The sequence below is a fragment of the Anarhichas minor genome, unplaced genomic scaffold (genome assembly GCF_050575085.1).
Source record: "Anarhichas minor isolate MPS153535 unplaced genomic scaffold, ASM5057508v1 ptg000003l, whole genome shotgun sequence".
Classification (NCBI taxonomy): Eukaryota; Metazoa; Chordata; class Actinopteri; order Perciformes; family Anarhichadidae; genus Anarhichas; species Anarhichas minor.
Genome location: NW_027466449.1, coordinates 14148846 through 14175721, shown reverse-complemented (window position 1 = coordinate 14175721; position 26876 = coordinate 14148846). Strand labels below are relative to the sequence as shown.

The following is a 26876-nucleotide window of genomic DNA, read 5'->3' as shown; positions in this document are numbered from 1 at the left end:
CACCAACTTGTGTTCAAGTTCGGTGAACAAGACATTGAGATCATACTGCAAAGTTAGGTACCTAATGAGCCTTCTTAGAAAGTACCCTTGTCTGGCTAAAGCAACACTCGGCCTGGACCTCCACAGATATTACCTGCTATCACCTCCTCATCTGTCCAGATTTACAAGAAAAGGTATATTTAACAATTTAAACCACAGTGCTGCAGGCTCTGCTTCTAACCACTTCCTCAGAGATTATACCAAAGAACTGAATCATCTCCAGGTGGTGCATTTTTACTCATCCTCCAATAGGAATACATTCAAACCTGACGCTCCAATTGGGATTTACGAGGAGGCTCAGAATGGTTTCCTTTCGAGTTCACTGGGAGGACGTCTTGGTGAATCATTTAAAAAATTGTCCAGACACATTAATATTTATTTCCAGAGAAAGGATGTTTCTCTAGCTGTAAATGCCGGCCTTGTTGTCACAACTCCAGAATGGCTTGGAAGGTCACAGAGGCGTAGTCAGAGTCAAACTGCAGTCAAAGAGCAAAATAAATCAGGCAAAGACACAACACAGACCTTGAAAAGCAAAGAAACACAGAATAGCTCGGGAATAAGTCCTTCAAAACAAGACAACTTTGGACTGCAACTATTTCACATCAGTTCTTTGGCGACAAGATTTGGAGAGAGCTACAGTTACGTTGCTGGTCACGTTAACTCAGTCTTCTCTCGCAGTTTTAAGAAAGTTCAAATGCAGGAAAATTTGGAGACCATGTCTTCCTCAAGAGGGAAAAACAGAAGGCTGAAGAAGAGACAAATGCAAAACACTTACATCATGAATTCTAAAGAAGTTGAAATGTCTGAAGTCAAATCAGGTGCCCATCAGCCAACAGTGGAAACTAACAATATCTCCAGCAGCTGGGAGGAGGGCTACCTCCATTTTGCAAGACACATCAATAAATACTTTGGTGCCAAAGTTACCAAAGAAGTTGATCAAGATCAAAATAGGAGAGAAGAACTTCCTGGAGAAAAGAATAGCACTTACAAGAAACACTTTTCAGCACAATCTACCTCACAAACCCAAGGTGCCATGCCACACCTGAAGCAGGACGAACCTATCGTCCATGAAACAGGAGGCCTTTTCCACAGCAGTAATACCACTAACTTCGGAGATAACTATTTGCAAACGGCCGGCCACATCAATAAGTATTTCAAGGGTCAAAGTGGATTGGATGAGGACACTGATGGAAATCTCTTTACAGAGATGGATCCTGGATCTGCTACCTCTGAGAGACTAAAGTCTGTGTCCTTTATGGACTGCCTTTACAACCCCACAAGCGCCATCCCTGACTTGCTGGGTGCTTATCTGAAACTGGGCCCCTCGAATCAGACTCGTAAGCCTGCTATGACTTCACCAGAGACAATGCTGAATAAAAAGGTGAGTTGAGGCTTCATTGTTCAGTGATCAAGAACATGAGAAACTGAGAGTATAAAAAGAAAAGGATTGTTAGTCTTGAAAGCGACACAGTGTGTCCCTTATAACATGAGCTGACACGTCCTATTATGCCGAATCTCATTCTCGTTTGTACAGCATTGCTAATTAAAATGTAATACGATTTCAATTTTAACTTGTGCTCAAGTCCCCTACAGTTTGCAAAAACATTGGTGGTATCGTTACAAAAGCTAAGCCACATGCATGCAAAGTTGTATCCAAATGTTTATTAGTAATCTTTGGTTGTGTGTTCTCAGCTGGTATTGAGTCGGAGGCAGGCAGAGGAAATGACACGGGGGTTGATTGGCACTCTGTCACAGGTTTCGCCTCCAGAAGCTCTGGCTCTCTGCGTGGAGGCACTCAATGAACATCTCATCCGTTACCCATCATGCAAAGCAATAATGTGGCAGGTTTGTTGGAAGTGAAACAACATTTTTGACAAACAACAAACGTTTGACAAACTGATTGGACCTCAGTGAATTCTCAAAGAAGTTTCTGTTTCCAGGAGAGAACTGCAGTCACATTGTTGAGAAAGCGACGGGCCTACAGAGATAACCAGGTGCTGCAGAGTGCCTTAAGAGAAAGCTTGGCTCTAATCGGCTACGTGGATCCAGTCAAAGGTTGTGGGATAAGAGTGCTCTCAATTGACGGTGGTGGCACAAGGTAACTGACTTCAAATTGCGTGTTTCATCCAACCAACAGTTCAAAACACAGAGAGAGAACTTACTAGAATATAAAAAGACAAAGGAAAGTAGCAAAGAGTGAATTTTTGACAAGTATTAATCGATTATCAAAATAGTTGTTATATATATATATATATATATAATATATTTATCAACTAATCGTTTCAGCTGAACCCTGTTTAAGATGGTCTCTGTACTGTGCTTTGTATAGAACTACTTGACTTAATCAACTCATCTTAATATGTTTATTCTTCACTTAATATTCATGATATTCAATATTTTCTCCCTGTCTTTTCCAGAGGTGTGGTGCCTTTGCAGGTATTACAGCTACTGGAAGCTCAAACAGGCAAGAAGATCCATCAGTTGTTTGACTACATCTGTGGAGTGAGCACAGGTGACAAACAACAGACCGGAGAGTTACTAAGCCAATATTAACGATATAATTTATGCCTAACAACCTCTCGATGCTTCTGAGTCTGAATCTATCTGTCTTTCTCTGCATGTGTTTATTAAAGGTGCCGTTCTGGCCTTCATGCTGGGTCTTACCCATTTTTCTCTGGAGGAGTGTGCGGACATGTATCGTCGTTTTGGCTCTGAAGTGTTTCGGCAGAACCCGCTGGTCGGCACTATGAAGATGGGCTGGAGTCACTCTTACTATAACACTGAGACCTGGGAGAAAATACTACGGTATGCACAGAATGGATTCTAACACTATGTACTCCAGTGTATGTGGTATATTCTCAACATGTTAATAAGACAGCAACAATCTGGTCTGATGGAATTTTCTATTTTCATCCTGTTTAGAGAAAAGCTGGGAAATAGAGTACTTATCAAAACAGCCGGAGATGAGTTGAGTCCCAAGGTAAGAATACAACTATTGCCGTGGTGGTTGATTTCACGATTTTTGTGTCAAATCACCACGAAGCTCACAGCATTGATAAAATAATGTTGGATTGATGAGGTTACAGCTTATTAAGTAGAGCACGCTATTGTGAAACAGAATATAATCTGCACACATTCTTTTATTTTCAGCATTAAAATTGCAGTTTGCACGTGGTTTTGTAAACATCTCACAGAGGGTATTGTTGGCATCTGCTCAGGTTTCAGCAGTCAGCGCTGTGGTGAACTGGGGCACCAGTCCAAAGGCCTTCGTCTTCCGCAACTACAACCACAAACCAGGCTCTCTCAGCCGCTACGCAGGAGGCTCAGCTTGCCAGATGTGGCAGGCAGTGCGAGCATCATCAGCTGCCCCAGGATACTTCCAGGAGTTCCCCATAGAAAGCGACATTCACCAGGTAGGAAACTGCTATTCTGCATTTTCAGTGAGTTTTCAGTTCAGGCTTTCAGTGACAGACTCAACATTTTGCTGCTAAAGACAGAGAAGACATTTGGTAAATGAGTGATAAGGGAGTGTGTGAAAATAATTTAGATGGGGAGGGGGGCTGAACCTTCTGTGTCCCTTCATAACAAAACAAGGTCCTCCCTAGCATCAACACCTTTTTTTTTTAGTCCTTCCTCTTGACTAAGAGAGAAAAAGTAGTTCACCATTAATAGCTTGAAGTGCATACAGGATTTTAGATGGTGTAACCCAATTATGTTTTATTGGTATAATGATTTTAACTTAGCCACTAATTACTAAAATTATTGCAAGATTGTTGTCCACTGCAAACACACCTTTATGACTGGTAGTGCACACAACAGCCATGTTTTTAATGCAACTTAGATGAAAAAAGATCTGGGATGAGTAAACGTTTGAAGACCTTTGCCTGCTCTGCATTAAAAATATTTCTGCCCCCCTCCCCGCCTACTAATCAATTTCATATAGTACTATGAAATTGCAGTTATTGCTAAAGCTGTTGAGTTCCATCATCTATTTCAAGCTTTAATCAGCTTCGATCAGGATGTTAAAAGGGCTCTGCATTTTGGCTCACACACATGGTTTATTAACATATGGTGTATATGTTAGAAAGGTCCTGTACATTTTTAGATGGATTTCTGTACGTGTTCGTAGGATGGAGGAATCATCTTGAACAATCCCTGTGCCTTGGCCGTCCATGAGAGCCGTCTACTGTGGCCCAACCAGCCCTTCCAGTGTGTGCTGTCCCTTGGCACTGGCCGCTATGACAATGCTAAGAGGGGACCTACCACCTCCACCAGCCTGAGGGCCAAAATCAGCAACCTGATCAGCAGTGCTACTGACACCGAAGGGGTCCACACACTTTTGGACGAACTGCTGGCTCCAGACGTGTACTTCCGCTTCAACCCCATGTTGAGCGCTTTGGTGTCCCTGGATGAGAGCCGGCCACAGGCCCTGGACCAGCTGCAGAGAGACAACCAGATCTACCTTGAGAGAAACCGGCCCAAACTGGCAAGGCTCTGTTTGGTGCTTGGGGCGGAGCGCTCAGCTGCAAGCAGGACTAAGGACTGGATGAGTGAGAGGGCCTGGGAGATGAAGCAGAGATGGGTGTGAGTAGGTACAGTATGAGGCATGTGTACACAATAATGCATACCGAGTACACACTGATACCCAGCGGACAAAATAACAGTTTGCAGCTGAATTCACAATTACAAAGCAAGGTGAGTTGTATTAAGTTATGTAGCTTACTGATCAGCAGAATGCATCAGCCTTCAGAGGGGGTTCAGTAGAAGACAACTTAAAGAGAAACAAAGAAACCAGATAGTTGCTGCTAAGCTTCATGAAATTCATCAAGGTTATTATATAATATGTTTCTGCTCTTTGGTCCACTTCTTGTTATACATGCAGGCTACTTTGAGCCAAATCAATATGATGTTGTCAACAAGCCTCACTTACAGTATACCACGTTCATGCACTTTATTAAAAAAATGTGTAATGTGCGCATGTGACATAATGCCCTGTCTAATTATTTCTGTTAATGTTGCACTTCTCAGTGTTGTTGAATGTGACATAAAATATAAATTATTCTTTCATGTGACATCACAGATAAAGTAGTATATTATTGTGCAATCGGGCATTGTATCATTGTATGTTTTGAATAAATTCATATTTATGAAGACTTTTGTTCTTGTCATGAGAGTTTTTTTTTATTCTGTACACATAAAACCAACACCATTTTTTGCCAGCCCAGTAAATAAATCACCCTGTTCTTGGCAAGTTGTGTCAAACTTTATCAATGAGGGAAAAGTCATCCAATCATCTTAATGTGACGGGTTAAATCCCCCCCCCCCCCCCCCCCCCCATGTGTGTGGAAGCTGTGTCCTCCCTGTCCACAATAGACTGACTTTGTTCCAAACAGAAACGCTTTGTGTGAGAGAGTGCGCGTTCGTGCCAGCCAGAGTGAAGATACAAGGTCAGTAACCCACTACGCATCTAACGCACTGCAAACCAACAGCACACATGAAAAAATACAAAACAAGACTTGATCTCTTAAGCAAGCTGCAGCTGATTGTTGCTAGATAAGAGCTGAATGGCACCTAAGCCTAAACCTCAAACTAGTGTACGACATGTTACTTTATTTAACTATTTATTCACTGTGGAGATGACGGTATACTTATGTGAGGATTTCACAATGGATTTATTATTATAAGCTCTCAGGCCCCGTTTGCCAGGCGTGTGACCCAGACTCGGGACAGCCGTCCTGACGGGCCACATGAGCCTCTGTTATCCTGCGTTGAGCTGATGGAGTGATAAATAACACAAATATCAGATGCTGCTGGAAAAAGTGAAGCTCACTGTGAAGAAGATGATGTGAATCTACTGTGACAGGAAGAAGAAAGGAGGGGTCTGCTTTCACTGCACCAAGGAGAAGGGGCCAAGGAGCAGAGAAAACACCTTAAACTACACTCGAAGGTAGGACCACTAACAATCACCATTTTCTACTTTGTTTAGATCATTTTGAATATCATCTTTTGGATATTAACTACAAAGAATTGGAGCTCATTAAGACACTTTAGAGTAGCATATAGTGTATCGTCATGTGAAGGAGTGCTTTAGTCCTTACAGCTGTTGGTCAAGACGGCTCTCAATGGAAGTCAAGGTTTTAATGATGTCATAGTCTGAGTTGAGAAGTGGGACGGGTCTACAACTGCATCAGCAGATTTGTATCAATGAACACAAGATTGTTCAGCTTTCACGCCTTTCAGATGACTGGCATGAATTCACTTTTTATGTGGCGATGTTTCAGTGACAAGTGTGATGTGCATTTCACTTCATGAACTACGTATCTTACTGAATAATGTCGGGAAATTAACTTTAAGTTTCCCTTAAATGTTGCACATAGCACTAAATATCCCTTGGTCTTTATATTTTTTTTGGATTCTGTGAATGGTAATGTAATATATCTATATAACAGCAATTTAATGGATTGCCATGATAATTTCTACAGACATTCATGGTCCTCAGACAATGAATCCGAGTGAAATGTTTAAACAATTAGGCTGAATTGAACTTGGTTCAGACATTCATTTTCCCTTTTCTTTGGTGATCCTCAACAGTTGCCACCATCACATCGTCCAATACTTTGTTTTATAACCAAATACTTCCAAAACTAAATACAAAAACTCTATTAGTTAACATTACACAACATGTTAGCATGCTGAAATGAGCATTTAACTTCAAGTACCTCTGTACCTAAATACTGTCTCACAGAGCAGCTAGCATGGCTGTTGAATCTTATTCTTGTTACAGGATGCTCTTGAGAAAATATTCTGTTACTGTGGATTACCGTTACCTCACTATAAAGTCAGAATCGCAGAGAACTTGAAGTTTGTGAGACAATAATGTTTTGATAGCACAGTGGTGATGACTCAATGCAGCTCAGTGTCCCGGAGTCTCTCTCTGGCCTTTTCTTGTGAGCCCCCTGATGCAGTGACGTCAAAGTGCAAATGAAAGGTGCTCCGAGTCTGAAAAGGCAACTTGTGCGGTCGAACATTCCCTCCCACATGCCATCTGCTTTTACCCGAGCCCTGGGCACACGTGCCAAAGGAGACCCGCGAGCATAGAGACCTTCTTGTCGCCACTGAGCTGGCTCTGTCCGTCCCTCTGCCTCTTCACTGTGCAATCTGGTGCATGGCACTGATCATTGCTCACTGCCAAGCCTGCTTTAGTCCAATGTATGGGGGATGTCAGGTTGTGTCTACGTCACAAGTGGTCTGATACTCTTTCCAAATATGAATGAAAATATGTCAAATCCTTTATGATGAGGAATATGTTTATACAAACTTTTCAATTTTAAGTTGGATTCATGATTAGACTTCCAGATACAAATCTTCATTCCAAGTTTAATTTCATCTGTAGGTAGAGCCACCTCATTTTATCCCCCCTCCTTCCTCACCACCAGGCTATTGTTTGGCCCAGTCAGTGCTGGTTTGTATATGCAGCGCTGTGTGGATGCCTGGAAGCCTACACAGATCAGGACTCTGTCGACAGCCTTGAGATGTCTTTTGTCTTACACAAATACAGCTTCTCCTGCGACTTTGGCACTTTTTCGAGAAAAGAAAACTGCTGCTTCCCCCAATAGGATTTTCTCAGCTGAATGGTAATGACCTTTTCCTCCTCTAGGGATATGCATGTGAATAGCTGAGTGTAGAAAAAAAAAAGTCTTACAAAACAGAGAATAAGTTCTAATTGGTATAATGGAAAATCTGGGAAATCTGAAAATACAGGTGGTGTGAGAAGGGAGTTATTAAACATAAAGTATTTCATAGCAGAAGGTCAACAGTACAAAGTAATAGCCAAATTGTTAATGAAAAACATTGAAATGCCTATTTCCATCCTTTGTCAGAGCTATTATGCTGGAGTCATGTGACTTGGGATTTGTCACATGCAAAATTCATATGAGAGAAACAAACATTGCTTTCATTCTCTCCAGTCAACAATAAAGCCCACATTTTCATGTCATCAAAACCAACAAGAATGCAAAAGCTTGTTGCTTTGAGAAATAAAAAAGCCAGGCTCAAGAAAAATATGACCTGCCTTTCTCAATCCAAATCATGTAAAAATACCCCAACTGTAATGAATCCAAACCTTAATTTAATTTCTGGAGAATATCCGCTTTTTTATTGTGTGAACAAACTTTGAGACTGTGTTTCATTGAGAAGGATTGTTGAGAATCGTGAGAGCCTTGTCGGAACAGTGAAGTGATGTGGGTGAGGAGTGGGTGGTGTATGGCGCTCATTCATTATTCATGAGATGGGTGGGCAGAGTGTAAGTGGCAGTGACAGACAGAAACTTTATTACTGAAGTGTATCAACTCTTCTAGGGGTTCTTGACCTGATATTTGAAGGACAGAGGCTCTAATTGGTATACTGCACGAACAAGAATCATTTTGTTGAGAAAAATCATTGGAATTATTGATGCGTTGGGGAAGCCAACGAGATGGGGAGGACAGAGCCCTGATTTGAGAGCGGTAGGTACTGACAACTTGTTGTTCTAGTCATACTAACATGACTTGTGGTTCATTGCATATTTACATTAATAATGTGGTAAACAAAGATTTGAAAAGTCATCTAATAGAACTACATATTGACTCCACAGACATTCAGGGAGTTCATTATCATGACAGCTTGAGACACAGTTCAATCACCTGTTCTTATATTTGTGTGATAAACTATTCTCTTGGAGAATGTGATAGAGTGGTGTGATCTAAGTGGTGGAGATGTTAGTGGTGGGAATAACTAAGTACATTTATACTCAAGCATTGTACTCAAGTACAATTTTGAGGTATCGAGTATTTTCATTTGATGCCACTTAATGCTTCTACTCCACTACATTTCAGAGAGACCTTTTTTTACTTTTGACTCCACGGTGTTTACCTGACAGCTATTACTTTCCAGATTAAGAATTTTTAATAAAAACATTGAAGCTACAATACATTGTGTAGAGGGATTATCCCCTCTAAACTTTTAAATGGTTTCATTTGTTTGACATTCAAAGGGTTATTGAATTATTCAATATTCTACAAAAAAACAACAACATTGAAGGTTAATCCCCAAAATGAATACCAATTTATGTATCAGAACTTTTTTTGTTCTTTTCTCTCCCATTTATCACAACAGAACCCCTCAGATTAACTGTGTGACTCTTTGGAGGCGGCCTGACCCCTAGGTTGAGAACCCCTTGATTGAACTACAACTAGCCACCTCGATTTACAGCAGTAAAAAGTTGCCTAAACATTAGTGCATGAGTTATAATAATCTAATTGTAATTGATGTATAATAAAACATTTGAAGGAGACATTTTTTGCATTTCAGCAGAATGAGTGCAGAATGTAGTTTTACTTTTGATACTGGAAGTACATTCTGCTGATACTATACTATGTTCTTTTACTTGAGTAGGATTTTGAGGGACTTTTACTTACTAATGCCACCATTCTTACATTGCGGTATTACCTATTCCACTACTGTGCAGATGATTTGTGAACCACTAATACAATCCATTGTAAGAAGTTTCATTTACAGTAATTTGTGCTGGATTTTATTTGCATGACATGACTGTGTTGTAGATATCCTGTATTTTTCTTAACTCAATTTGAGAACAGGAGAGCTGGTGAAGGAATACGTTGCTTGGTTCCATGTACTGTAAAGATGGGGACACTGGTCGAACCAGCACTGCTGCTTCTTTTATGGCAGAGTGTTTGGGCTTTGGACATACCTCTGGAAAGTGAGTCAGTAACTTAATGTGCATGTAATTTATGATACGTATTGTCTTAAGCTATACGTCTCTAATAAACTAAGCTGATTTATTTCTCTGCCTGCAGTCAGACAGCCCCCGACCATCATAAAGCAGTCGATGAAGGAGCATATTGTTGACCCCAAAGACACCATGGTCATAGAGTGTGAAGCCAAAGGAAACCCTCATCCCATGTAAGAGCTGATGTAGCCCTCTGAAGAGTTTTGTTTAACACTCGTATAATCATCTGCAAACCACCTCACTGTCTTCTTTTACACTTTTTACTCAATAATGAAGTTTCTCATGGAGACGTAATGGGAAGTATTTCAACGTGGCACGTGACGCTCAAGCTTCGATGCGAAGGCGTTCAGGGACTCTGGACATCTATGCCTGGAACAATCCAGAACAGTATGAGGCAGAGTATCAGTGCATTGCCTCCAATGAGTATGGATCCGCATACTCCAACAAGATCAGACTACGGCTATACAGTAAGATCATTATTGGGCCTGTTAGAGATCAAACTATTTATTTGTAAATATAAAGTGGCCTCATGGTGTGCAGTGACACAATATGGACATTACTTTGGAATGAATGCAAACTGTTTCAATTAAACACGAAAGATCTAAGCAGCAGCATTTTTTCATATTTTCTATATAATATGTTGTGTAGTGGACGTGCAAAGCATGAATGTCTACTTATTTGATTTGTGATGATACTTTGCTTCTGGCCTACACTTTAATTTGACTTTCTTTGAGAATTCAGCTGCATTACTCTTTACTGTTGAGTGGATATTTTCTTAAAGTGCAAGAAGAATTATACCAAAAATCAACAACAAAAATACCTTGAAAATGAAAGGATGAGTCAAGCTATATTCTGTATTGTGGCATTGGTAGTAAACCCTATGAAAAGACCAAAACTAATAATGTGTTAGTCTGTCCTGCAGTACTTTACAACATCCCTACCCTGTTTGTAGCACATACATCTTTAAAGACACAAAGTCACAAATATATACTTTTTCTTTATTTAAAAAGCTGTAGTGTAGTTATTTTTTAGCAGATATTACTCAAACAAGAGTATACAGTGTATTTGATAGGGACTATATTCAGCTTCAGATTTGATGCTAGTGGCGGCAGGACGGTTTAGATGAGATTGACTCAAAATAAATTACGGTGAGGCTTACTGATGAGCTTAAGCTACAGAAACAATACATGATGGTAGGATGAATTCACTGCCTGTTTTTAACTTTTCATGAGATTCTGAGTATTACCAGACAAGTCCTACAAGATACTATAATAATATCTGATAGTTGATCAGCTCAGTTATTAATATGTTGCCGTTCAGATTTGTAATGTGTTCTGTAGCCTACTGTTGTGAAAATAACAAAACCCAACCTTGCTGCTCAGTGGAGACATGTAAACCTCTGTGTTTGTGAAGGAGCTCCTGTTTGGCCAAGGGAGGTTCTGGAGCCTGTGGTGGTCAGCGCTGGCTTGCCTCTGGTCCTGTCCTGTGACCCACCGGTAGGCCCGCCGAAACCTGAAACCTACTGGATGTCCAGCTGTAAGAGTCTCTAAATGTTTGAATCAATACGGTTCAACAAGGAGTCATTTTAAAGATCTGCCAATCAAACAAGCTTTAAAGACTTCTAGAAATTCCTGTGAACTGACTTTATTTTTTACACCATCTCAGGCTCATATGCGAGACCTTTCAACTGGCCCGTTCAGACCGCTTTCCCCACCATGCAGCCTGTGCGGCCGGACCGCAGGGTATCTATGGGAGTAAACGGAGATCTGTATTTCTCTAACGTCCTGTTCAACGACTCTGCCGCCGATTACTGCTGCAATGCCCGCTTCCCCTACAGGAATGTCATCCAGCAGAAGATGCCTGTGGTCGTTAAAGTGCTTACAAGTGAGTATGATTGTGTGTTCACAGTGTCCATTTTTTTTTTTGGTTCGCAAAATATTACTTTACAGTTGTAATGTGCAGTGGTGTAAAGTAACTAAGGAGATTTTATCAAGTACTGTACTGAAGTACAATTTGAGGTACTTGTACTTTATTTTATAATTTTACTCCCAAGCTGCTCAGCAGTAGTTAACATAAAAATAAGACCCATCTTTACCAGCTGCAACATTAAAGTAAAGTACACATAAATGCATCAAAACATTATAATTCAATATCATGATATACATTGTTCTAAAATGGGTCATTCTGCATAATTAGTACTTTTTTATATTTTAACAATATTTTGATGCAGGATTTTTACTATATTTATACACTGCGGTATTGCTACCTTCACTTAAATAACTTTTACTTCAACTACTGGTAACCTGCAAGCTGCATGTGTACACTTCAGATATGGGCCTAACCTAAAAGCTCAGCAAATTACTAAATGCAATGGATGTACATGAAACAAAGACCTGTGGGAGGAGATTTGGCTTGATTCATGGCGGGGCTCTTTGGCCTGTTGTCGGTCAGGTTTCTATTCGTACCCTGTGGTAATTGCAATAGACCAATGAAAAAAAAAAAAAAAAAAACATGCACTCCATGCAGAACATTTTAGAAGATATTTAATTAGTTGTATTTCTTATTTTCTTATGAAAAATTTACTTCCGTGTGTAGTTTTCCTGTTTACATCTTCATACTGCATCTCTGTTTTCTGCCAAAAACACATTAATTGGGAAATGATTTAAAGGTTTACAAACCAAAATTGTTCTGTTCATCTATAATACCTTGACTTTTTCTAACCAAACTGATACACTCATAACAATATATGTTTTTCCCTTTAACTCCTTGTGTTTTTTTGTGATTATTATTTTTTTGTGATTATTATAAAATGGACCGTTTTGTTTTATGTCAGACTGTACCCTAAAAAGACTCCTTGTTTGCTCCAACTAAACTTACCTACTGTGGTGAGTGTGTGCACTGCTTCAGCTGTCCTCTCTTATTTTCTGAGTTGTATGTTTCATGGTCAGACAGGGTGTGTGACTGATGTGTTCTGGTTTGTTTTGGTTTGTCTCCTCTGCAGCTCGCACAGTAGCCGAGGCTGCCCCCTCCTGGCTGTCTCCCACAGGCTCGTCCAGCTCCATACTGGTCCTGCAAGGGGAAGAACTTCTCCTGGAGTGTATCGCTGCAGGAGTGTAAGTGTCAACTCAAGATATTCTGTAACTGAAGGTCTTTTTTTTATAGAATATCAATGTTACAGTTTTTTAAAAAAGCCACTTTGTCTATATTCTCTCTTTGGTATCATTTTTACTTTGATTTCATGAAAGTGGTTCTGTGTAAAGCCTTGTTTATCATCATCAAGGCCAACTCCTCATATTACATGGACCAAGAATGGTGATGACCTGGTGGTATCGCCCCGCACGAAAGTAAAGAACTTCAACAAGATGATTCAAATCCCAAAGGCGTCTTTTGATGATGTGGGTGAATACACTTGCGCTGCTACGAATAAGATTGGATACATTGAGCGCACAATAACCGTCAGGGTCAAAGGTGAGGGTCACTTTCAGATACGATTTGTCGTTATCTACTTCACAATAGTGTTGAAACAACTAAATGACTTGTATTTGACAGCGGCTCCCTTCTGGCTGGAAAAACCCACTGATCTGGTCTTGGCCCCCGAGGAAAATGGACGCCTGTTGTGTCGTTGTGATGGGGCTCCGCGTCCCACAGTCAGCTGGTTCATCAACGGGGAACCTATTGAAAGTACGATTTTGGAGTTCATGGGTACTGGCTGTCAAAGTGAATCTAAATAACTCTTGCCTGTTTTGTTTTTTCCAGCGGCTACACCTCAGCCTAACAGACAGGTGTCAGGAGACACGCTGACTTTACAGAGTGTGACCGCTGCAAACACTGCAGTCTATCAGTGCAATGTTTCCAATCAGTTTGGGTACATGATGGCCAACGCTTTTGTCAACGTGCTACGTAAGTTACCACACAATTATTTTTGAACTGTAATATATTAGGTGTCTTGTTGATTTGGTACATAACAATGAACAAAGTGCAAAGGTAACATTAAAGTAGAGAAACAATATAAAAAGATAAATGTACATTAGAAGATAAAAGAAATACGTTAAAGATACATCTGTTTTTAAAGTGGAAGAGCTCTACAGTTTTGTGCAGGAATGTGTAAAATATTGACCCATGATTGTGCAAATGTTAATTGTATAAAGAATAATTATTAATAATAATTATTATGAATTATCAATGTTTCTCTAGATGCAACGCCGCGTATTGCTGGGCCCAGGAATGAACTCATCAAAGTGATAGAGGGCAGTCATTCCTTCCTAGACTGCCGCTACTTTGGTTCTCCGGTACCCGAGTTGCGATGGTGAGAAGACGCCGTTAGAGAATTTAATAGTGTTCAGACATTAGCTCACAGTTTGTGTGTGTGTGTGTGTGTTCGTGATTCTGCCCAAACAGGTCCAGATATGGACAGGGTACTCTTGAAGGAAATCGTTTTAAGACCCACAGTAACGGGACTCTGGAGATCAAACAAATACGGATAGAGGACCAGGGAACTTACCTGTGCATAGTCAGCAACGTCGCAGGAAGAGATGAGAGTCAAGTCCGAATAGAGGTCAAAGGTGAGGGTCACAGTTTTATACAAAAAACATTTTACTTTAAATTCTTTGATTGTGTGATCCATCATGTGTTTTTGCATCCACTCTTCTCAGAGCCCACTTTAATTGTCACAAGACCACAGAGCATGAAAGTCATCCGTGGAAGCGATGTGCGCTTTGAGTGCGGTGTACAAGCAGATGCAACTACTCCCGTCACAACCAACTGGATGAAAGACAAAAAGCATGTCACTCTTGGCTGGAGGTATGTCATTTTATGAATTCTTTATTTCTATTATTTAAATTTTTGTTTTAGTGTGGACCAATCAGCGTCTTGAGCTCACCAGTTAGTACTCTTTTGTATCCTCAGGATCAGTCTGGATGAATCAAATCTGGTCATCAGTAATGCAAACAGAGGTGATGAGGGTAATTATACCTGTGTCATCAAGAGTGAGCTGGACCAGAAGTCTGCCTCAGCACGCCTAATGGTGATGGGTATGGCATTTTAAAATAAATGACATTTCATCAAACATACGGCATGTTTGGCTTTTTAATTGTTTATGCATGTTTGTGTGTAGACCGTCCAGATCCTCCCACTAAGTTGGAGTTGTCCGATCCATATGAACGCAGCGTAAGACTGAGTTGGGTAGCTGGATACAGCAACCACAACCCTATAACAGGTAAGAGCTATTCAACTGAATAAACTCACAGAAATAAGTCTTGTTTTTAGGAAATTATTGTTGTATTTATCATACATTTTCAGCTATATTTCTCCATTTATTGCTGTGTTACAGACTACTTAGTGCAGTATGATGATGATGACTGGTTGCCTGGTAAGTGGAGAAACCTCTCAACATACCCAGGGAACCTCAACTCTGTCATTCTGCATCTTACACCTTTCACCTACTATGAGTTTCGGGTAATCGCCATCAATGAAATCGGAATGAGTCGCCCCAGTCGTCCATCCTCGCGCTTCCAGAGCAGCGGTGCTCGTGGGTTTGATTTTTCTTAAATACACACTTGTTTGCAGACACATATTTTAAGATAGCAAACAGCCACTTGTGTAGCACATTTTCAAGAAACAGTTCGACATTTTGGGAAATACTTTGTTTTCTTGCAAAGAGTTAGATAAGAAGATCGATACTACTCTCATGTCTGTACACAGACATTCATGCTATGGTATGCTAACATCTCCTGGCCAGAGCTTTACATTTATTTCAATACATAGTGGTATCAATCTTTTTATCTAACTTGCAAGAAATGTAATAAGTGTATTTCCTGTAGTGCTGGACTCTTTCTTTAAAGCTAACACCTTACCACTGCATTGGTTTTCCTGCACAGCCCCAGATATCATCCCAAAGAACGTGAAGGGTGTGGGTACATGGAGGAATAACATGGAGATCAGCTGGGAGGTAAAGAACCAAAACAAAAACACTTTCATATGTATCTTGACTGTTGAATATTTTAATTTCTACAACAATGAAATCGAACTATGTCCCTGTTGACCATGCTTTCAGCCTCTGACCTACAGAGAGTGGAACGGGCCCCACCTGAAGTATCTGGTGTGGTGGAGAAGGAGAGAATCCCGAGAGGAGTGGAAGAATGCAACCACTAAATGGCTGAAGTACTACATCTACGATGCAGATACCTTCACTCCGTATGACATCAAAGTCCAGGCTGTCAATGACTTTGGGTTGGGTCCAGAGTCTCCTGTTGTCATCGGTTACTCTGGGGAGGACCGTAAGTGCCTAAATCCTCTGCATTATATAGATGAGGACCAAAGACAGGAAAAACTAACTTCATGTGTCTTTTGGAGAGTCCGGCGTAGACAGCGGATATCCGGGTCAAGACTTCCTTTTTTTCCGTGCGCTGCTCATTATTAACAGTCTGATTAGCAACTTGAGATGCCGGACTGGAGTTGGGAGTTGAGAGACAACGTGTACGACCAGATTGTTTCGCAAGTAGCCAGTTAACGAGCAATTTTTAACCCGATTAAAAGCTAAATCATCGTCAGATGATAGCCAGTGGGTTCTGAGATTGCATTTCAGCCGCCTCTTTTGCTCTCCACACCGACTGTTTACCTGCATTCAACCAAAGCCTGCTTGAATGTAATTGGTCAATACTACTCGGAATCCAGAAAGATGATATGATTCCCATCATTTTCATACACATTAAACCATTCAATGACCAGTTCTGACCTTTATGGAAGCCTCTGATGTTATGTTTCTCCACTAATTTATTCAGGTTTTTCTTTTCATTTAGTTACTCCTCTCTGAATCCTAATCCACAGGGAATCATGAATGGTTTCAGACGAATAAACCACTCACACCTCTTATTGTTTATAATTAAGTTTAGTTTTTTCTTATTATTTTTTTTACATCATGGGGCCAAATAGTCCTTCTCATCACCTCTCTGTGTGTTCACTGATGAGCAAAGACAACGCCATCTCTGTTTTCCTCAGGTCCCTTAACTGCACCCCTGAACCTGAGAGTGTCTGACATCGAGAACACTCAGGTGACTTTGCACTGGGATTCAGTGACACGCGGCTCAATGATGGGCGAACTGAAGGAATACAAGGTGTGTCTATAGTACATGTTTTACTGGATAATGGCCTTTGAATAAAGCTTGCATTTATGATGATAGACAACAATAGAAATTGAGAACACACTGTATGTTTTGGGAGAGTCCACTGTCCACTTTTATAAATGCCTTTCTGTTTCTTTTTTTCTATGTTTATTTGTTTGTTGATTTGATTTGTTTCAACTGATTTTAACAAAAAGTATATTGTTTTAAGAATGTTTTGGTTTTTTTCACCAATCATTTTTGTGATAATTAGCTCAGGTGTTTGAGATGTGGCTCATGTTTTCAGTGGTTGTTACAGCCCATGACTTTAGCATAGAGATGTTGATGTAAATGAACAGAACTTAACAAAGCATACATACAGTATGAATTATTGGAATTTTGTCTTGAAAAATTGCTACCAAAAACAGCAATACAGTGCTTTCAGCATCATCAAAATGCTGGGTTTGTTGCTTCTCATCTCTCAGGCCTACTATTGGAGGGACACCAGCCAGCTGAGGTGGCTGAGGGTCAATAGAGGGATGAAGTCTAAAGCGTTTCTAGACAATGATCCAGAACCCTCTGGGGTCCTCACCGGGCTCATTCCCTATAGCAACTACAAGTTGTATATAGTCGTGGCAAACAATCGATATGAAGGGCCGCCCAGTAATAGTATCCACTTCTCAACGCCTGAGGGAGGTAAGAAAAAGCCACAAATTCAACAACCAAGGAACAAGTGAACAAAGCTTATGTGCGTCGTCTCCTGCTGTGTTTTTTGTCTGTAGTACCATCTGCTCCCAGATCGTTCAGGATCCAACAGCGACATCTAGACAGTATTTATGTCGACTGGGACCTTCCAGCAGAACCCAACGGTGTCATTACTGGATATTCCCTCAAGTACCAGACAGGTACCCGAACCCAACATCTGAAACACTGTCAAATAACTCACAATTTAGTTTTCTGCACTGTGCCTGGGAGAAACAGCAAGGCTTTAATGATGGAAAAGAAAAACGCTCATTTTACTAATGCAACAAAGATTTCCACATGGCACTGAAGTCCACATCCCTGTAGCACATAATAGCACACTTAAATATGCACATAAAAAACTAAATACCACTGAAGTATGTTCTTGAGAGGGTAATGAACACTTGTGTGGGCACTCTCCGAGCAGGTAAGCTACTCAATAGCTCAGTTGTGTGCACTCTACCGGCATCAAGGGTGCTCCTAACATACTGGAATGTCCACTCTCTCCACAGTGAATGCCACCAGGGGAGAGGAGTTGCAAGTTGAGGAGTTCACTCCAAATATAACAAGTTTCTCACTCCGGCGATACGACCGCTACACTCGCTACAGATTCTCTGTGGCGGCACGAACTCGGATCGGGATAGGGGAATGGCATACGGAGGAGTCGCCCCACTACACCACTGAAAGTACTTTACTGCTTCGTGCAACACATTTGGTGGTCTACCAAATAAACACTTTGCAGTGCTGAGTGGATGCTGACTTTGATGTGTGTGCACATATTTGTGTGTGTCTCAGCGTACGCTCAGGACCAGGTGGACATCACCACTCAGGGCTGGTTCATCGGGATTATGTGTGCTGTGGCTCTCATCGTGCTCATCCTCCTCATAGTCTGCTTCATCAAGAGGAGCCGAGGGGGGAAATACCCAGGTATACATTGGTGATTCCCCTTACTACGCCATGCCCAATAGCACCACACTGTAGCTCTTATTACAGTGTAGCTTGTTGTAATTTCAGTACGGGAAAAAAAAGATATTTCATTGGAGCCAGTGGATGACAAAGATCAGGAGGGATCATTTGACTACAGGTAAGCATTACAGTGGACAGAAAAAGATACTCATTTTTGAATTTAGCACTTCTTATTGTCAAGTTATCGGTCTTATCTACCGAATCTTTCCTGTTTCCAAGGTGTGCAACAGCATGTACTATTATTTTATAATAGCGTGGTAATAATACTCATTATTTATCACCTTATTTATGATAACTCTTTGATCACACTTGAATTATTTTCTGTTTTTTTTCTATTTACTCTACCTTTTCTATCTAAACCTTTATTCTCCCCAAACCTCAACCCTGTTCTTTCCCCACTGAACCACTCAAGGTCTCTTGAAAGGTATGAAAAGACTAAATATTGACACATTGATACTTGTTTGGAGCTATAAATAAAATATTCACAACATAATATTGGAACTGTAACAAGCATTTTATGAGTGGATGATAAATGAAATGAGATAAAATCATCGATCCTGTCACACAAATGATCTCATACAAGCTCTCTTCATATTCTAGGATAGCACGTATCTCCACTCTGCCTTACCCCCGGCGGTATGTACCTGACCATCTTAAATGTATTGATACATCAGGTTTAGTTGAACCCTTTATCATTTATTTCTTCTAGTGCTGACATAATGCACCAAGATTTTATTTGTTTGCACTGTTTTGTAGAGAGGAGGAAAGGGGGCTTCAAAGAGGCCATCTGTCCAGGGAGGCAATGATGAAGCGGTCAGACAGTGACGACAGTCTGGTGGACTATGGTGAAGGAGGCGAGATGCCGTTCAACGAGGACGGCTCGTTCATCGGCCAGTACACAGGAACCAGGAGAGACGTCAGGGAGTTGGACTTTGGTGCAAGTCTGGAGCTCCACTCTCCAATGAAAACCATCTACTCCCTGGCGTAAAGCTCAAAATTCAAACTGCCTCCCTGTTTGTCATGTGACTTTACCGTGCTTGTACCCTCCACCTTGAATTAAGAACTTGTGGTGCTTGTGGTTTGTCTGCAGAAGGGAACAGCCGGAGTCTGAGGTGCTGTAACCCCCTGTGCCCATGCAGATTAAGCAACTTTCCTGCATTTAAAGAAAATGGCAAAATAGTTGGGACAATACTAGAGATGAGATGCTTGTTCATCTGATGAAAAGCAAGCTTTACCTTTTGTGTTTTGTATTGCATTTCCTGTAAATAAAAATGCTGTGTGTTTGTGCTTATGCATGAGTACATGTTCAGTTATCCTGTCAATGGAGAGACACTCGCTGCACATCAGAGGAGACAGAAGTGGATCAGTTTATCATGTTGATAAAAGCAGTTACAAGGACCAACTTTACTACTGTTTTTACATATTTTTCTTTCAGCTAATTTCAATAATCAGATTTGTGTTTTTTTTAAGTGTGTTGGCTGTTTAAAATAAGGGCGGCATACCATACGTTTACGATCAAGGAGGCCAGAATATACTCCCTGAACTTAGATCACGTGCTCTTTGTTTTGTACGCTAGAGTTTATGGTGCAATGTGAGAACATAAAAGTGTTGTTGGTGATAGCTGGAGGATTATAAAATATCTCCAGGCACTAATGATTCATTTGCACAGTCTGTTTGCAAATTGTTCTCTGCTGGGAGGCAAGAGGTCAAACCTTTTAGGGAATCATAAAGCCGCCATAAACCAGCTGTAAAATCAGAAGTTGCTTATGTTTCTCTATGAACTTGACTTAACTGTATCCCCATTTTCCTCACGATGGAGATGGGTAGAAATCATTAATCTTGATGTAACAGCTTTAGTTTATTTGACCCCTAACATTATCTGTGTATTACCACAGTTATGTCCTTAATGTAAATAAAGTGGAAATATTTATTTCTAGCATGTTTGTTGTGACTATGAATGTTGAATTCAGCTCCTTTGTTTCCTAATTTTAAAAGGAGTGATTTATTAGTCTTTGAATATAATTAGTTTTGAACCTTTTTCAGGTATCTGTGTTCACATCCTCAGGACAATTTATCCAATGTGTTTCAATCACAGAATACCTGTGAGTGTAAGATAACTTTAACGCTTCTTGCTACAACCAGAAGCCGGCTAACTTTGTTTAGCATAAAGACTAGAAACAGGGAAACAGCTATCTTAGCTCAGTTCAAAGCTAACAAAAACTACCTAAGAGCACATGTACAATAATGACAATTCACTGTTTTACAGGGGGTTGCTGGTCCTGTTCTCCCCCTTTTCCAGTCTTTGTGCTAAGCTATGTTAGCTGGTTGCAGCTTCATATTTACCATAAAGATGACAGTGGAATCAGACTTCACACCTTATTCTTGCAAGAAAGGGAATATGCGTATCACCCCAAGTGTTCCTTTAACTGTCGGCATCACTTGGTCTTTCAAACAGCTTAAAGCAAAACCTGAAAAGATATTCCTATCTTATTGAACTCTGGCCATTTTGTTGGCATTCAAGATAACCATAGTTACATCATCAAAGGATCATACATCTTAATGGAAAAAGATATCTTATCTAAGAGGTCAACATTTATCAGGCCTCTGATATGATACTGTGGTCCCTGATATTTTATTATTGCACCCCTCTGATTATAGGAGGGAACAACCAAATCATAAAGTATATAGATTAATATACAAGGCTTTTCCTTTGTTGAGTTCTTAGTTAATGCAATATCAAGGGGGTCATGACAAGGCCAGGGCAAACAACAACAAAAGTAGCAACTCATAATGTATAAACTGTGCGTGATGTAATAACTGAGCACAATGTAATGATTCAAATTAATAATAATAATAATAATAATCAGTTCAATATCATCAATCTGTTCCAAATTGATGAAGTCTCTTGAACGTGTGACAAAATTAAGGACTACAAGAAATCCAGTGACCTGGACAAAAGAGAACCTTTACGGAGAATATGCTGATTTTAATAGAATGGGTGTTTCTTAGCATGTGAAATAATTGTTCCATGCATAAGCCTTCCAGTTATTTTAATATGAAGTTAAATTAGTCTCAAAACAGAAAACACACAAGTATCTGCAAGTGGAAAATTGTCCTCGCGGGGAAGCATACAAGCTGTTCAATACGAAGATGAAAAAATGCAAGAAACCAGTGTCTTTGCAAATGTCATGCTCTGGAATTGTTTTTTTCAAGGATCAACCTAGATGCATATCAATAGTTGTGCTGAAAATGAAAAGTTGGGTTGAGAAAGGTGTAAACATGATCAGTAACAACTAGAGGCTACTAAAGTTGTTGTTACCATGGAAACCATTTCAATCCTAATGTCATATAAAATACAATGCATCACACCATGTGTTTATTTAGGTAATCTTATCTGCATGAATCGACCAGCTCCCTTGATCTGAGCGACTTTACAGAGGCAAGTTTACATAATTGAATGCACTCTGATCCAGTTTTATCTGGCAATAAAAATAGATACCATCTTCAATTCATGTCATCTTCAGCCTCTCACTGTAGTGTAATGTGACCGATTTCACAGCGACAGGTATCCTCTCCTGAAGGATCCATTGCACCTCACTGTCATGCCGCCCTTTGTCCCTTTCTGATCATACCTATAAAAAGGACTCCCAGGTAGATCATTGGCACATCCAGCCAATCACTGGGAACAGGTAAGCCTTCAGCACACAGGTTTTAGTAGCCTATATTTTATTATGTGCAGCATTACCTATAGTACAACCTCTAGATGGTAAACTGGTTCCAGTCTACAAAAACTATATTGCAATCTCATAAAGATTCATAATCCTTTATTTTTTATTTTTAAATTGCAGCTCTGAGGTAAAGACTACAACAACATGGCTCGACTAACAATTTTGGCTGGTAAGTTACATTATTTCAGTTCATTCCTTCAAATGCAAATTGTGCAAATTAAAACAATTATAATTAAATGTTGTTTTTAAGGTCTGTCCGTTTTGATGTGTCTCCAGATGGGTATGCATTCATTATTTAACTTCTTTATATTACATTGTCATTTTGCTTCTTAATCCCCATGACCTGAAATAGAAACTCAACTCTAATCATTTTGACCCTCTCCAAAAGTGTCTTCTACCAAACTGGTGTGCTACTTCACAAACTGGTCCCAGTATAGACCAGGTGCTGGCAAATATCTGCCTGCCAATGTAGATCCCAACCTCTGCACACACCTGATCTACGCCTTTTCAATAATCAACCACGCTAACGAGCTGTCGCCCTATGAGTGGAATGATGATGTCCTCTACAAATCCTTCAATGGCCTGAAGAACAGGTGAGTTGTACTTGAAATGGAATATTCCTACATTGTGGGACTGCTACTTTTACAGTAGCAGTAAAGGATCTAACTTCTTCCTTCACTAATTCATTGCTAATCTACATGTTTATCCTGCACAGAAACCCCCAGCTGAAGACTCTGCTGGCTGTTGGGGGGTGGAACTTTGGAACAACACAGTGAGTCAACAAGGTTTTAACAGCAAGGCATCCCGAGGCTGTTAATTATAGTATGTCATATAAGAATGAGAACAACATCAACAGTGTAGCTATAACTTTTTTCACATGATTACAGATTTACCATCATGGTAACATCGGCTGCCAACCGCGAGAGATTCATCCAGTCTTCAATCAGATTCTTGAGGCTGCATGGCTTTGACGGGCTGGACCTGGACTGGGAGTATCCTGGAGCACGAGGAAGCCCACTGGAAGACAAGAAGAGATTCACAGTGCTCTGCCAGGTCAGTTTGTAAAATCTACACCTCCCTTAGTCCTGATCACCATTGGCATAATCCCGCCGGATGCCGCACCAACACAGCATCCTTGTTTGAGATAATACAGCAATGTGATTATAAATATTCTCACACCGTACTCATGATTAGCCTCAACTATTTCCTCTTGCATTTAGGAAATACTCGCTGCCTTCAAAAAAGAAGCCGCTGAGACCAGAAAACCACGATTGCTGCTTACAGCTGCAGTGGCTGCAGGGAAAGGAAACATCGACAATGGTTATGAGATTGCCGAGGTCTCCGAGTGAGTTCCTGTGACGTAGTCATTTAGTTTCAAAGTTGATTAAAAGAAATGAGTTTCTCTCTAATTTGTGACATCATGCTTGTCTAACAGGTTCCTAGACTTTATAAATGTCATGACCTATGACTTCCACGGAGCATGGGACCCGTTCACTGGTCACAACAGCCCTCTGCACCGCAGCTCTTACGATCAAGGCGACAACATCTACTACAATGTGGTGAGTGAAATTCTCAACAAAATTCTGTTATCATCCTCAGTACCCAACAACCTGAATACCTAACAGGTATTGTTTTTTAAGACACAATGAGTAGGACTTTCCTAAAAAGAAATGCATAGCATAAATAATCCTTTAATTCCTTATAACCCACTAGAAGTGTGTGGAGTGGTCTGTAGGGACCCTGCCCTCTGCCTATATTTTCTCTTTTATTTTCATTTTGCTGTGTTTCGGGCTCTTTCTGGACACCACCTCTATAAAATCATAGCGATCAGGTGCCAGGTTATAAGCATGCATTCAAAAGTAAGCTATGAAAATGTCGAAAATGGTAAAAAGCCAAGCGGACAATGCTCGTTCCAAAACGAGTGATTCTGTAGTTGGCGTTCTCCTTAACCCACGTTGAGCCGGGGAGGAGGGGCCAACTTTCAATGTTGTGTTAACAAACCCTACAAATTGTTCCTTTAACAAATGCTTGATTTTCTTTTTACATTTTCTTTTCAAAGGACTTTGCTATGAAATATTGGAGAGACCAAGGTGCTCCTCTTGAAAAGCTCATAATTGGATTTGCTACGTATGGACGCACATTCCGCACATCATCAGCAGCTAACGGTGTTGGAGCATCAACCAGCGGACCAGCCTCTGCTGGGCCCTACACCCGTGAAGCTGGGTTTTGGTCCTACTATGAGGTCAGTGAAGGTTCAACACAAGAGCAACAATAAAACACAATTTAATACATAATTAATATGAACTTAGCGCAAATTCAATTAATACAAGGTCATCAGAAATGTTGAGGGTGTTTAAATATTATTTTCTTCCATTTTTACAGATTTGCACTTTCCTCCAAGGAGCCAGTCTCCACTGGATTGATGAACAAAGTGTGCCCTATGCCACAAAAGGAAATGAGTGGGTTGGTTTTGACAATAGGCAAAGCTATGAGATCAAGGTAATTAGTAACATAGCGTCCTCCACATCTATGTGTATGGAGATAATAAGAACAAAGTAAAAGTAGCATATCGCTATCACTACTTGCCAGCTATCGGTATCTTTGCGTTCTAAATGAGTATGTGCACTAGGTACAGCTGATCACTATGAAGCTGCACAGACAGAACAAACACTTTTCAATACCTTGGATTGACCAGAAACGTTATGCTTTAGCAAACACAACCTGTCTGGAATATTTTCGCTGGGTCATTACAGTTGTTTTCTTTTGCATTTTTGCTTCGTCAAAATTTTTCATGTACACAACACAAAGATGAGCAAATATATACTTAACAGCAGTCACAAACACATTCACCACTCAGTTGGCTGAGTGCAATCTGCATGATAGAGAGTCAATCTACTGTCAGACTGAACCACTGAGAGCAGAGCTGGATAACCCTATCAGATACTCAACAAAACAAGCTTTTATGGGAAATAAAAGATTTATTATACATGTATTAGATCCGTTATGTCATTGGATTATTATTAAAACAACAACACTTGCATTTTCAACTGAAGCACTTTCTCTAACGTATCTTCCATAGGCACAGTATTTCAAGGATAACAAATTTGGAGGAGCCTTCATCTGGTCTCTAGATCTGGATGATTTTTCTGGACAGTTCTGTGGCCAGGGAAAATATCCACTCATTAGTTATCTGCGCTCTCTTCTGGATTCAGGTAAATCAGACTACACCACTGCACAAAACGTAAATGTTTCATCATCTTCACTTAACAAATAAAATCTTCCACAATCTATTGAATTTAAATTCATTTTTGTCTTACTAGATTTTCCACCTCCACCGCCTGTAACCACACATGTACCAGAGATTACTACAAATCACCCAGCCAACAGCACAACCACTACTGCTCCAACCACTACTGCTCCAACCACTACTGCTCCAACAACCACTTCTGCTCCAACCGCTACTGCTCCAACAACCACTACTGCTCCAACCGCTACTGCTCCAACAACCACTTCTGCTCCAACCACTACTGCTCCAACAACCACCGTTCCCCGAACAACTACCACTGACAAAACAACTACCACTGCCGAACCAACAACCACAGGTGTCTCTGGAAGTGGTTTCTGTACTGACAAGCCTGACGGCCTCTACGTAAATGAGATGAACCGCAACTCCTTTTATCAGTGTGTTCAAAGACACACTTACATCCAGCTATGTCCAGTTAATCTTGTTTTCAGTAAAAGATGCAACTGCTGCGACTGGGCTTAAATAAATGTCTTCCTTCATGAAACAAAACTCTTTCATCTCTTTTGTCTTTTATTTAAAAAATGTTCCATTTGATTTAATTGTATAGACTTTTTAAATAAATAAAACAGAATTACACGATTCTGACATGAAACTTCGCAAAAAAGGCTGCAGAACACAACAACATCAACTTGTTGCTTATGCACTCCACATTAGGGATTCCATTTGAAATGAATGATCTCCAAGTCGTATGGAAAACTATTTATGGACAAGATTGTGTTACTATATTAGTCTATTTTCTACTGTACTATACATTGAGACACACTTCTGGCTTCATACATCTGCCTGGCTTGCAGTTTGTAAAAAGAAGATTCAGTTTCTAGCAGGACACTGACCCTGAACACACAGAGAAGCTTTTCCTGGTCTGTCTAAACAAGTGCTGTGAAGTCATCTGATATCAAAGCCACAAAACATCTGCAGGCGAAACATGCTTTTAAAAATGCTGAAATACTACACATTGAAAGCTTTTAAAGAAATGGGTGAATTGATGCCAAACAAAGTGTGAGTTGTAGATTAATACAAATGTGAGTCCAAACATTGAGAAATCATCTGCGACAGAATAATTTGGGTTAATAATTAAGTTACAATGATTTACTCACAAATTGTTTATTTTATCTGTGTGTGAAATGACTTTGACCAGTTTCTGTTATTTGGCTTTCTTGGATGACGCAATAACTGATAACGCAACAGCTTGAAGTCCAAAACTTCGGGATGTA

The 26876-nt window shown here is 40.3% G+C and overlaps 3 protein-coding genes across 3 annotated transcripts; all 3 read left to right on the top strand.

Annotated features, from left to right (window-relative positions):
• The first annotated feature begins 733 nt into the window (after window positions 1-733).
• Window positions 734-4627, top strand: LOC142950198 (calcium-independent phospholipase A2-gamma-like). The gene is made up of 8 exons (XM_076092113.1): window positions 734-1420; window positions 1732-1884; window positions 1980-2137; window positions 2457-2551; window positions 2673-2844; window positions 2962-3019; window positions 3258-3452; window positions 4169-4627. The coding sequence occupies exons 1-8, from the start codon at window positions 734-736 to the stop codon at window positions 4625-4627; spliced, it is 1977 nt and encodes a 658-aa protein (XP_075948228.1).
• Window positions 4628-9705: 5078 nt separating this feature from the next.
• Window positions 9706-19618, top strand: nfascb (neurofascin homolog (chicken) b). Its single transcript, XM_076092102.1, has 26 exons — window positions 9706-9796; window positions 9894-9999; window positions 10103-10293; window positions 11240-11362; window positions 11492-11710; window positions 12828-12939; window positions 13107-13294; window positions 13376-13507; window positions 13583-13726; window positions 14021-14132; window positions 14225-14388; window positions 14479-14626; window positions 14732-14856; window positions 14940-15041; window positions 15156-15353; window positions 15703-15773; window positions 15879-16101; window positions 16823-16938; window positions 17409-17619; window positions 17706-17828; window positions 18177-18350; window positions 18460-18591; window positions 18679-18748; window positions 19043-19054; window positions 19231-19266; window positions 19387-19618. Exons 1-26 carry the CDS (start codon window positions 9721-9723, stop codon window positions 19616-19618), a joined length of 3540 nt encoding a protein of 1179 aa, XP_075948217.1. The 5' UTR covers window positions 9706-9720.
• Window positions 19619-22499: 2881 nt separating this feature from the next.
• Window positions 22500-26124, top strand: LOC142950188 (acidic mammalian chitinase-like). The gene is made up of 12 exons (XM_076092089.1): window positions 22500-22527; window positions 22609-22638; window positions 22747-22951; window positions 23074-23130; window positions 23246-23411; window positions 23579-23703; window positions 23794-23917; window positions 24418-24600; window positions 24741-24857; window positions 25438-25570; window positions 25679-25769; window positions 25911-26124. The coding sequence occupies exons 1-12, from the start codon at window positions 22503-22505 to the stop codon at window positions 26122-26124; spliced, it is 1470 nt and encodes a 489-aa protein (XP_075948204.1). The 5' UTR covers window positions 22500-22502.
• The last annotated feature ends 752 nt before the right edge of the window (window positions 26125-26876 follow it).